The sequence below is a fragment of the Athene cunicularia genome (genome assembly GCF_003259725.1).
Source record: "Athene cunicularia isolate RWA chromosome 1 unlocalized genomic scaffold, athCun1 chr1_part1, whole genome shotgun sequence".
Taxonomy (NCBI): Eukaryota; Metazoa; Chordata; class Aves; order Strigiformes; family Strigidae; genus Athene; species Athene cunicularia.
This window is the reverse complement of record NW_020799091.1, coordinates 57016486-57029020: the sequence shown is the minus strand read 5'-3', so window position 1 is coordinate 57029020 and position 12535 is coordinate 57016486. Positions and strand designations below refer to the sequence as shown.

The 12535-nt window shown below is 39.5% G+C and overlaps 1 protein-coding gene across 6 annotated transcripts in view; it reads left to right on the top strand.

Annotated features, from left to right (window-relative positions):
- Nucleotides 1-11557, top strand: part of TMTC4 (transmembrane and tetratricopeptide repeat containing 4) — a 61357-nt gene extending 49800 nt beyond the window's left edge. The window contains exons 16-19 of one of the 6 annotated variants that reach the window (XR_003397661.1): nt 5831-5900; nt 6418-6582; nt 8533-8591; nt 9504-11557. Coding sequence is in view for 4 of the 6 variants with exons in the window: in XM_026841245.1 (XP_026697046.1) it covers nt 5831-5900; nt 6418-6569 (222 nt within the window). In the remaining 2 variants the exon portion in view is untranslated. The other 5 variants (XR_003397660.1, XM_026841245.1, XM_026841232.1 and 2 more) reach the window with 5 other exon arrangements.
- Nucleotides 11558-12535: the final 978 nt, after the last annotated feature.

Sequence of the window (12535 nt, the reverse complement as noted above, 5' to 3'; positions counted from 1 at the left end):
ATGCCTCCTCTTTTTCTACTGGGGGGGGGGGGGGTGTGTGATGACTTTTTGATAGTGATAATGTTAGCAGCACTGAAGGAACACAATCAGTATATGCAAAGACAGAAAATTTTATGATGTGAAACTTCTCTGAATAGATAAGTTTTCCCACCAATTATTGTGTCCACTTAAATTTCTACAGTCCTCATCAGCTGTTGAGTCATGACCTGTCTGCATGTGAAATCAGGACCTGTGACAACCCAGCACTTGCTTTTTTTTTGTCTTAGTGATGCTGTTAGACACCCCGTTACTGTTTCTGTAGACTGGCTGGGTTTTCTTTTGTACAGTCTTTTCTCTCTCTACCTGAGACTTTAGTAAAATATGTATTTTAGGTTACTTTAACAAAGTTCCAGAAGGATACAAATTAATATCCAGAACATATAAGGGATGAGATTATGGAGGAGGTAATTGCTAGAATTATTTTGGTGAGTCATGACTGTGAAAGAATAGAGGATTGTAGAGTTATTCATCAAGAAGAGTATGCAACAGAGAGAACAAAGAGCATTTATAATGAAATAAGTAGAAAAAAATAAGTTGAAAACAAGCTAGAAAACTTCTCCAGGTATAGGAGAAACAATTCTGTCTTAGTGTATTTAAAAAATTTAAAAGGAGGTAAGGGTTTTGATTGCTAGCTCTGAAAGGTCATTATGCTACAGGGGAATGTGTTGGAGACAAAGTAGAAATGATAGTAGGGGAAGATTAAGCTTTAAAGTCAGCATCCTGAATAAAGCAAAAGGAGCAGTGGAGCCCAGGAAAGAAAGCAGGGAGCCAGTGAGTGTTTTAATAGTTCAATATGGAGTAATAGGTTTGCATAGAGAAAAAACTTAAAGTCACTTTAAACTTAACAGAGAGAGCAAATTAAGGGAATTGGAAAGTGGACTCACCTACAGAAGGGTATGATCTCAGCAGCTGTATTTCGCATTGCCTGGAAAGAGGAGATACAGGGTTTTTTAAGTGGGAGAATGCTAAATGACAATAACAAGCATGGAAAATTCAGATTTCTTGTCTACCCCCTCACCATGTGAAAACAGAGAAGTGGGAGCCCATGTAGTGGATGGAGATTGTCAAGCTGATGGAGGTAATTTTCAAAGGGCTACCTGGCTGTGTCTGATGTGTTGTATAACCTCAGGCATTTCATTTATTAGGTTACTTGTTACATGTCTGTATAAAAATTGTTACTGTATTGGTTCTGTTGCCATAAAGTAAGATTTGTTCGGGGGTTTTTTTGTTATCTCTTATTTTAAAAGACACTGAGTCAAAAAGGTTTTACTATGTTATGAGAGATTTCCTTCCAATAAGCACACAATATTCTCCTTCAGTTTCAAATCCACTTTGATATTCAGCAGACGATGGTTTTCCTAAGTGACCAATAAAACCCCAACCCTTTATGATTTCTGTTTGTATCTACTCATGAATGATTTATTGTTCCAGAAACAGAAGCACATAAAGGATGAGATGTTTTGGTGGTTTTGTTTTGGTTTTTAATTAACATCTGTTATAACAAGTTAGAGTTGTCCTTTAAATGCTTGTTCTTGTCACAATGGATAAAGAACCAAGCTATCTTTAGTTCTTTGAAAATACGTATGCTGCATTTTTGTTATATATACATCTATGCTTTTTCTGTTAAAAGTACAATAAATTGAAACCATTCAGCATTTTTTGTATTTGAAATGAAGCCAGACTACAATTTTGTGCTGTGGCCTTGGCAGCAAATGGAATGCAGTGTGCTTACCCAAAGTCTTTGATATATGCAGTATGCAAGTTTCTTGGCAACACTTAAAGATTTGGCGAGATACAGCAATTTGAAGTATCACCGATGTACTGGAATGTATATTTACTCTATATATCTACAGTAATATGAATATGATGCACCTTAAGTAGCCTTTAATCAGCCAGTATGCTTCTACTAGCTGCCGAGCAAAGTAGCAGTGATAAAAATATTTTCAGCATGTAGCTGAAGATGTATGGTAATGGAAGCCAGCTCTGAGAATCTATTTCATTAAATTTTCTGAGAAGGCATTGCACATGTTGTCCCTTTGTGCTTCAGCAGTGAAAGTATGAGTCAATACATTAGGCGTTTCTCCTTTATGTAGGTGGCAACTTTTAGGCAAGATACTGAACTAACTGGGCAGCACATCATTCACTTCGATTGCTGTTAACCTGTCTAGTGAGGAAAATTTACTTACTAGAAAAAAATACTAAAATTTACAGTGGAAAAAAATACCATTTGAGGGGACTTCTGATTACTGCATGCTTTCAAGTGTCAATCCACTGTTGATTTTTAGGCTTGGATGGTTGTACGAAAAGAGGAGGTTATCTTGCAACACCACTAGACTTGACAAATGTTTGAGTCTCAGTATGTTTCTCAGGTGACTGAGTTAAAAACAGAATAATTTTGACTGGAAAGGGCATCCAGAGGTCATCTAGTCCAATCCCTGACCCAAACCAGGTCCATCTCCAGTTAAATCTTGAATACCTCTATGGATGGAGATGCTAAAACCTCTCTGAACAGCATCTTCCAGTGCTTGACCACCCTTACAGTAAAAAAAAAAAAAAAAGAAAAAAATTGTTTCCTTTTATCTAATTGGAATTTCCCATATGCCAGTTTGTATCCCCTGTGTCGCATCCCATCTCACAGACTTGTGAGAAGAGACTGTCTCCATCTCCTTTGTATCATCTGTTCAGATAGTTGTAGATAGCAATATGGTCTCCCCTTCATCTTTTCTTTTGAAGGTTCAGGAGATCCAGTTCTTTCAGCTGCTCCTTGTATGTCTTGTGCTCCAGCCCCCAACCCATCTTGGTGGCTCTCTGCTGGACTCACTAATGTCCATGTCTTTCTTGTAATGGAGAGCCCCAACCTGAACACATATCCCTGATGTGGTCTCGCACATGCCAACAAAGGAGAAGGTTTACTTCCCTGGACCTGCTGGCTGTTACTTCTGCTTAATACAGCCCAGGATGTGGTAGGTCATCTTTGCTGTGAGGGTATGCTGATGGCTTTTATTCAATTTGCTGTCTATCAAGCCCACCAGATCCATTTCTGTAGAGCTGTTTCCTAGACAGTTGCCTCCCAGCCTGTACTTTTGCATGGGGTGATCCCATCCCAGATGCAGGACTTTGCATTTGCTTTTGTTGAAATTCATGAGATTCCTGCAGTCCAATCCTGTTCAACATCTTCATTAATGATCTGGATGATGGGGCAGAATGCACTCTCAGCAAGTTTGCAGATGACACCAAACAGAGGAGTGGCTGTTACGCCAGACAGTCATGATGCCATCCAGAGGGGACCTTGACAGGCTGGAGAAGTGGGCTGGCAAGAACCTCACACAGTTAACAAGGGGAAGTGCAAAGCCTTGCAGCTGGAGAGGAACAAACCCAGGCCAGGCATAGTACATGCTGGGGGCCACCCAGCTGGAAAGCAGCTTGGCAGAAAAGCACCTGAGGGTCTTGGTAGTTGCCTGACTGATTGAACATGAGCCAGCCATGTGCCCTTGTGGCAAAGACAAATAATGATATCCTGGTTTGTGTTAGAAGTGTTGTCAGCAGGTTGAAGGAGGTGATCCTTCCTCTCTACTGGTAAGGCCACACCTGGAGTCCTGTGTCCAGTTCCCAGAGAGCCATGGACATACTGGAGAGAGTCCAGTGAAGGGCCACAAATGTGACAAAGGAACTGGAGCATCTCTCCTATGAGGAAAGTTTGAGCCTAGTGAAGTCTCAGGGGGAGGATCTCAATGTATATAAATATCTGAAGGAAGGGTGCAAAGAGGATGGAGCCAGGTTCTTTTCAGTGGTGCTGAGTGACAGGACAAGAAGCAATGGGCCAAAACCAAAACAAGGGATGTTCCCTATGAACATCAGGAAATGCTTTTTTACTGTGACTGTGACCAAACACTGGCACAGGTTGCCCAGAGAGGCTATGGAATCTCCATCCTTTGAGATGATGCCTGGACATAGTCCTGGACAGCTGGCCCTCTTTGAGCAGGGAGGCTGGACCACATGACCTCCAGGGGTCTATTCCAACCTCAACCTTTCTGTGATTCCTGCTAATTCATTTCTCTGTCCTGTCCAGGTCCCTCTGTATAGCAGCTCTCCCTTCCAGTGTATTGACCACTCCCTCCTCTTAGCTGCTACCTGGAAAGTTTCTGAAAGTGCATTCAGGCCCACCATCCAAAACATTAATGAAGACACTAAATAGTATGAGTTTCAGAGAGACCAGTGCATCCAGGAACTTTAATGAGAATGCTGGAGCTGCTGATTATGCCAAGGAAAAGCAATGCTAAAACTTGCACCATGCAGTCATATATTCCTTAAATTTCCAGACATCTGGTTTCCTTGTTCATTCTTATCCAAGTACTCTTCCTGAAACAGGATGTCCTGCAAAAGGATTTGTCGAGAATCCTAGAGTTTGTAATTTCCTTAGCCTGAGAAGATGAAGGCACTTTCTACATCAGTCTCTCTTGGCTTGACAGTGGCAGCCTCAGCTGTGCTCAGCAATGCTCTGAAAGGAGCATGTAGTTTAGCTTTGAATTTGGACATACTGGGAAGTTCTTAAGTCACTCAAAAGTTGAGTGACTCAATCTTGACATCAGAAATTTCTTTTCCCCTGAGGGACCCTTACAGAGACTTATTTCATGCTTCACATGAGAAGATGATGGAATCAAAAATATGGCTGACAGGTTTTATTTTTCAGTAGAGCCTGTGTTGTGTTTTGTGGATATAAGTAATAAAAGCTTAGCACAAAGGAAAGGCCTTTTCCCCAGGCTGTTGTTCTCACATACCTCAGACAGCAAGTATGTGCATTCAGACAGAAGTCTACAACATTGAGGTAGTTTTATCTGCAGGTCATTTGCATTGAATCTGAATGGGCAACTTTCCTTAAAACACATCACAGCATATAGGTGTATGTAAAAATCACTCTCTAAAGTATCTAAACTTGCATGTGAGTGAGTAAACACACTCCATGTGGATTGGGAGGGTGTATCTTTTTAAACTTCTGTAGGACATATGTTCTGGAACAAAAGTACCTATATTAGCAGCTAGTTTGGAAAAATAAAAATATTTGAATTAGAGAATAAATTTAGCAGTAAATTGTTCCCTGAATATTTGGTGAGGAAGCTCAGGTTTTATAAGAAGTACTCAGATTATCAACAGTTTTAGGACTGTTTCCACACTGCAAGTGGGAATATGGAAAAGATAACTTCTGAGGAATATTTCAGTTGGCTTTATTTTTTAAATAACAGGCACTCGGCTACTTTTCACCGAGAACCATGCTGAAAAATCTGTTTGAAAGGGCCTTACTGAAATGCCCCCATTTTAAATGCTAAAAACTATTTTAAAGGGAAAGGTGTCTAAAAGGAGTTTGATCACATATTGAATTATATTATCCTTAACTTGATTTAATAAATAGGGAAAACGTCAGTAGGTGATGTCTGAAGGTATTGTAACTATGCGAAAAAAGAAACAGTTTAAGTAAACTGCTTTGCAAACTTCATGAGCACTTAATAGCTCTGCTAAAATGACAGCAGTGTGTGAAAGCATGGCACTTATTTGTAGCATTATTACTGTTTTCTGGAGGCTGTAGTCACCTGAGCTACAGGATCACACAGGCTTAAATATATATATATATATATATATATATGGTGAGATATATAGAGATAGATATAGATAGATATATATATATATATGGCATAGTTTGGGATGGTTTTTAATTACAATTGTGGGTAAATTTAGCATTATGTTATATACTGCAACAGTAGACTGTCCTGTTGACATGTTCTTCTAAATTATTCAGGAATCTGAAGCTTTGTTCCTCAAGGCAATTAAAGCAAATCCAAATGCTGCCAGTTATCATGGTAATTTGGGTAAGAGCCTTTCTAACTCTTATCAGCTGTATTGTTTGTTTGCTTCATATTCATTGTGTTTAAAAAGAAAAAGCAATCTTTTGAGCCTTCTTCCTGCTGGGCAGATTTCTATTTTACTTCCTAGAAAAACTGCCAGCCAGAAGAACAGGGCACTAAACCAGAAAAGCTGTCACACGATATGACAGATCAAGAGGGCTGCACAATCCAGCCCAGAGGTAGCGGCACTTCAGCGTCTGCAAATTGGTTCATTTATGCAATGCTTGTAACCCGCAATGAGCTCACCAGATAAGAGGGGCCATTTGTGGCTGCAATGTAATTCATTCCTTCATCATTCCCATGCCAGTTCTGCTCCCAGGCTTTGCTCCTGCATTTGGCAACAGAACAAGCAGCTACTGTGCCACCAGCCAGCGAGAGACCCTCACTGGAAACAAATGCTTTAATGTTGTTTTCCAAGTGATTGGCAAGATTGCACGTTATTCAACAATATTGCTAATGAAATTCCTTATTGATGTTCCAGCTGTGCTTTATCATCGCTGGGGAAATCTTGACTTAGCAAAGAAGCACTATGAAGTCTCTCTGAAGCTTGATCCTACGGCACCCGGGACCAAGGAAAACTACAACCTCTTAAGAAGAAAACTGGAGCAATTGCAAAAGAAAGGCGGTGCCTGATGTTTCTTTTCAGGTTGTCTGTGCATGCTGTTTATGATTAATGTTACATGGGTACTTTTGACCATGTAAAGGATTCAGTTGTTATTTCTCAAAAATAATACCACCACCAGCACCTCACACCTCTGAATGTCCAGTTATGCCCTCCTACAGATCCTAACATTTCAGCTTGAGGGATCATTTTATTTTTACTCTTGAACTGCTTTTAAAGTCCCTTCGAACATTTTTATAGGTATATGAAAGCAACGCAGATGGAATTTCACAGCTTTCACTTGTAATTTGATATCTTCATCTGACTCTTTAGTAGCAGGATGAATATCAGAAGGCAGTTTTATTTCTGAAAGTGATTCTTAAAAGAAGGGCAATTTCCGGTTTAAATCCTGATCTTTTCAAGTGTGAGGAATATCTGTCCACTTCAGTTTTATTACTGCCTTCTTCTGCCAGTCCTGCAGAGTCAGTGGAAGAATGGATTCTCTCTAGCAATTCAGTCTGGTTGTGTAATTTGAGTTATGCCCTTGTTCTTGTTTCTGGCTCCACCCTGTGAAGTGTCAGATTTGTACAGGAGTAAATAAGGACGAGGATTTGACCATAAATGTTTGTCAGCCAGTGCACTGCTCAGGTAGGCTTGAGTGGAGAAAATATGCTTTGATTAAGACAGAGATTTTAGCAAGCAGCAAAGAGAAAAGAAGTGTGAGGTGACAGAGGAATCAGCTAGAGTTTCTGTTCTCACAGGCAGCCTCATCTAGCATCGACAGCTTGGGCAACAAGTCAGAACTGTTTTAGCTCCTGTGGCAGGTCAGTGGTCTAAATACAGTATTGCATCTACAGGAGCTAACTCCTGTGTTGTCAGGCATTTGAGTGCTTTCTGGTTAACGACATTACACCTTTCATCTCCTATATTGTGGGTGAATAAGGAGAGAATTTCTGTGAAAAGGTAACTGGGCAGAGGACCTGACCTTGGCTGTTGATGTATTAACTGGAAGGAACTCAGCTTCACCTTTGTCTTCTGTGGCATATGTGTTCGCTGAAGTGGCAGTTAAATAAGCATAGCTGTTAATGCATAAACTGATCACATTTATGTGGGATGAGTCAGAGATGGTATATATTGATACAATCTCACTTTTCAAAATGTGTTATGCTTTAATACACTTTAAACTCTGGCTGTCCAGAGTTGTTTGTCTTGTGCTAATATTTACATTCCTGCTTCAGGAAGTTGACACATGTCTATTTATTTGTTGGGGTTCTGTTGTTTCTTTTAAAATTGGAAGATTGCGATTGGATGGGAAAACTGATGAACTTTACCTCTCTTTTCATATTCCTTTAGTCTCTCTGACCATACTGCCCAGAAGAAACTGATCAGTGCAGTACTTGCAGCTTTCCTAATTTGTCCAATGATTATTGTATAGGAGATTGTGTAATGTTCTCCATACACAACTCATCTATGTGAGGAACTATGTAAAGTGTCAGGAATGCCTGCCATAGGACCGGAATATCATGTGACCTTGCCATCTGACCACCACATAACCATTCTACATCTATACTGTTTCAACCTACAATATGCTACTTTTACATTATAAATTTGCTCGGAAATTACAGTTGTTTCAAGAACCAAGTGCGTCTACAGAGCTCACCGTAATACTGCAGAGCTACCAAAGCATCCTCTGACAATGCTAGTTTGGATACTACATGTAGTGCAGCTACTTTAATATTCTTACCAGACTAACTGTAAATCAGGCCAGCAAGGCTGTGGCAGTGTGATGCTGTCCACATATTTGTCTTTGAATGAATTAATACACCTACATTATATAGTATATTGCCATACTGATTTTAGTTAAAGTACCAGAGGCATGTATTTGTGCTAGTGCAGTGCTCCTCTCCTGCAAATATAGCCTGTTTCTCAGCAGGACTAATTAGTTCATATAGGGTACTAAGTTGATGTAATTGTTTCCATTTCCTCTGGTTTCAGGTCAGAATTTTCAGATACTAGTTTCTGAATGTATTTGCAGGATATAAACATGCTCTTTGGTAAGTATCTGTATTGATCCAGCAGAATGCTGCACCAGTATAGCTAGTCATATCTGATAACCAGCATAGTGTAGTCAGTACCAACTTTTCTATCTGAAACATGCTGAAATAGATACACCCTTCAGCAGACTTTTAAGGCTTTCCATACATAGCCTGTTATGTCTCAGATATAGAGAACACTTAGCTACTTCAATCATGAGTTATTAAAAGAGTTGGAATCTGGCTGGATGAGCTAGTTTATAGCAAAAGACAAAAGTGTTTAATATAATCAGGTCTTTTCTGTATATTTGGAATATGATATACTGAGTTTAAATTATTATTCTCATCATGGAGTTCACATGTATAGTTTTCCGTGTTGCCTGCCATATCAGCTTTACAGAAATCCACAAGATCAATATTATGTATGGGGTATGAATTCCCTCTAGGTCATTATAAACCAAAGTTGTTTTAGGAATTCCTTTGTGGAACTCAGTTTGTCCTTCTACTCGAGTCTTAGATGGAAGTGACATGCCAACAAATTGGATGTTTTGCTGGAATTCGAAAATGGTGTTTACAATACAGACAACATAATTTCTTCTTGATTAATTTTCTGGCTACCTGTATATATTTTTGTGAGGCTTTATTTGTTTTATATAATTTTCAGTGCTACAGAAATTCAATTGTATGATGGTAATAAGAATACACTTATGTCTGAGCACAATGTTGAGGCAGAATTGGGTTCAAAGGAAGCAACAAACAAAACTGCTTTTTTAATAAAAAATTTCTTAAGTCTTTCAAGAATCCTAAATATTTTTTTACTTTATTTTCAGAAATATTTTGAGAGTGCAAATAATACAGTCAGTTTTATTAATACAGTTATAGTGTTAACCTTTTACTTGTTTTTTCATACCTCATAACTGACTCCTGGAATAGTACGGAACACACAGTGTGGAAGAGAGAAGGGTGAAGAAAAAATGGGTTTGTATGTAACTGTTGTTACAAACATTGTTGGTCTTTCCAGCATGTTGGACTTTTTCCCCATGTTATCTTTCCACCATTGCTAATTACAGAAGTAAGTTTCCTGCTTATCAGCTGGCCTGCTTGATTCTGTAGTGAAATTAAGAAACCTGGATACTTTTTTTTTTTTTCAAAGATTGCTTGTTCAAATACAGTTCTGAAGAGAGAAATACAGAATGATTCAACACACAGAATGGAGTCAGAAAAATATTCACAATGACTGCTATGAATGCCAGTCTCTTTTCACCAAAAACTTCCAAGGGAGATCCCTAATTGTATGTTTCTCTCATGTTTAGACCAATGCCATGGACAGGAGTTTTCCTGTTACTTGATTTCATACTTAAGGTTTAAACTTAAGAGATGTGGGTTGTGTGTGTGTTTATGGGCACTCGGAAACAAAAATCTCAATACTTTTGAGTGGTTTGTTAAAAATATCAGGCCTATTCACTGGGAACTTGTTTCCTTCATATTTGAGATACCTGCATCTGAGCTGTTTGTCCTAGTTTCTCTGTATAGTCACTGGGGGAAAAAAAAAAAAACAAAAAAAAACCCAACAAAAAAAACAGGTAATCTGAAACATGATTCTTCTCCTAAAGAAAGCATGTTTGGGATGTGAGGCATCATGTACTTGAAACAGGTATTCCTCTTCACTAACTTCAAAAGGTAACTAAGGTAGTCAGCTCATATATATGAAGAAAATCTCACTGCTGCTTTCAGTTGAAGTAATCTGGTCCCATACACCTCTAGCATTTTCATGCATTATCTGCACCAAGAATATGAAAAGACCGGCATTGAAGCAAATTGGCAGGTGCTTGCCTTGAGAGCCAGAGAGTCAGAGTAGCTGGATGAGGGAATGGGATGAGACAGATTAAGAGAGCTTTGGTTTCTTCAGACAGTTAAATTTATATGGCTGATAAAGCATCTGGATGACAATCTCTCCCTACAGAAACAACATTCAGGTCCAGTTTGATCCATTGTTAGCCAGTCTGTGATCAGAATAAATGGTAATAACTTCTTATTAAATTGACTCGTGGTGTCCTCCACTTTGTTTTAAAAGCACTCTAAAGCAACTGTAAATTTGCAAAGGTGAGATTTTTTCCTTAAATTGAAGCTGCTATTTCAAGCTGTAGTGTTAGAATGTTAAATGTGATAGCATAGCCCATTTCTGTATGGTGTTTTTTTTTTACTTTAAATATATTTATTTGGTGGTTCATGTTTGTGTTCCACATTTCATGTGAGCACAGGTACATTTCCATACCTATCATTACATGTGGATTCCCACGTGATTCTTGATTTGCTCTTTCACTGGATAGTGCTTCCTTCCACAGCCCTTGATATGTCTCTATCAAATATGTGTTTATGAGGGCATGTTTAACTGGGAAAGACTAAAATTTGCTAGAAGCAAAAGTGAGATCCCATGGTTGAATTCCTGTGACGTAAAAACCGAGGGAGCCAAACGTCTGACACGTACCACCATAAACAGCACGTACCACTGGTAGTGGCCACTTCAGGCTGTGTGCTGGGCTCCACGATTATGTGAAGCAGTTGTACGTAGGCATCATGTTATAAACATAGCATCTTGGAGCCTGTACTTTAAGGAAAAAGGACTGTATAGCCACTCTGAAGAAGAGGATGCACATAGCTGCGTGGGCTGTTGAGCGCTAGAGGACTGATTACCTTCGTATTAGAAAGCTGCACTGCAGTGTTGTGGCATGGCTGTTCAGTGTGTGTCAGTGATGATATGTGTCAAGTGGTTCGGGGCTTTTTAAAATGAATATTTTTGTTAGGAAAAAAATCCCTACAGATATTGAGATTGGTAGCTTGTGATTGCCAAGTTGAACTGTTTTTTAACGTAGTGTTAATCATTTAGATTGCCAATAGTACATCTGATTTATTTTCAGCTGAGCAAGTAAATACATTTGTAATGGAGCCATGTAATAAATCTGCATTTTGCTATCTTTTTGCATAGATTTTGATTGTGAAAATGGTGTTTATTTTTGTAGTAAGTTTTCAGTCAAGGTTTTGCTATAAGCTAGGAAGAAAACCTAATGGGCATGGTAGACTGGTACGGTGATATACAGGAAGACATTCTTCCTCTCTGAGTAACATGATTCTGCATAACAGTGTTGATGTTGAATGCGTATGCCTGAAAAGGAAGAAAAAAAAAAAAGTGCAGTACTTGAGGAAAGTGATGGAATACCTAATTTATTAATTCAAGTTCTAAACCAGTAGACTGTAGAAAGAAAAGCGGGAGATACTGCCTCAAAGTCTGACCCTGCTTTAGAGCTGGAATAGAATCATTTAATGCTAATTGTGTAAAAAAAAGGAATAGTCTATAACGGATGCAACCCAACTTTCAATTTACCGACTCTTCAGGGAGGAGGGACTGAAACCAAAACATTACTTGCTGTCCCAATAACCAGGCTAGAAGAGACTGGTGCTCATATGCTCCGGATAAACAAGTCCCGAATTGTTCAGTGCCAAGCAGAGCATAAGGGTATCCAACTCCTGCCCGTGTATTCCTCCTGCCCGTGTATTCATTTTCTTACAGTGATGTTACTGTCTGGAGTCTTAAGATGCTTTGCTGAAAATCTGACGGGTCCCTACAGAGCCAGCTGGAGGGGGTCCCCAGCTGGGAACTGGGAAGCTGCCTGAAAAGGGGGTAAACAGAAACTTGGCACATGCCAGGTTTTGCAACTTTTGCTTCAGCAGGCTCAAATTCACTGTCTATAGCAAAAATCCCTTCTGTAGAGTAGTCAGTATCAGTATTATTTTTAAATAATAATGGGTTTTAAAAGTTCTTTAAAATCCGAATTTGCTGCCTGGGGTTGTTCCGGCCTCCCCATGGGGAGGCCCCGGCCGGGGGCTACCGCTGTGGGTCTGTTGCCGGTGCTTTAGGGAGCGGCTCCTCGCGGGGAGCGCAGGCGCTGCACCCCGCGCCCTTGCTT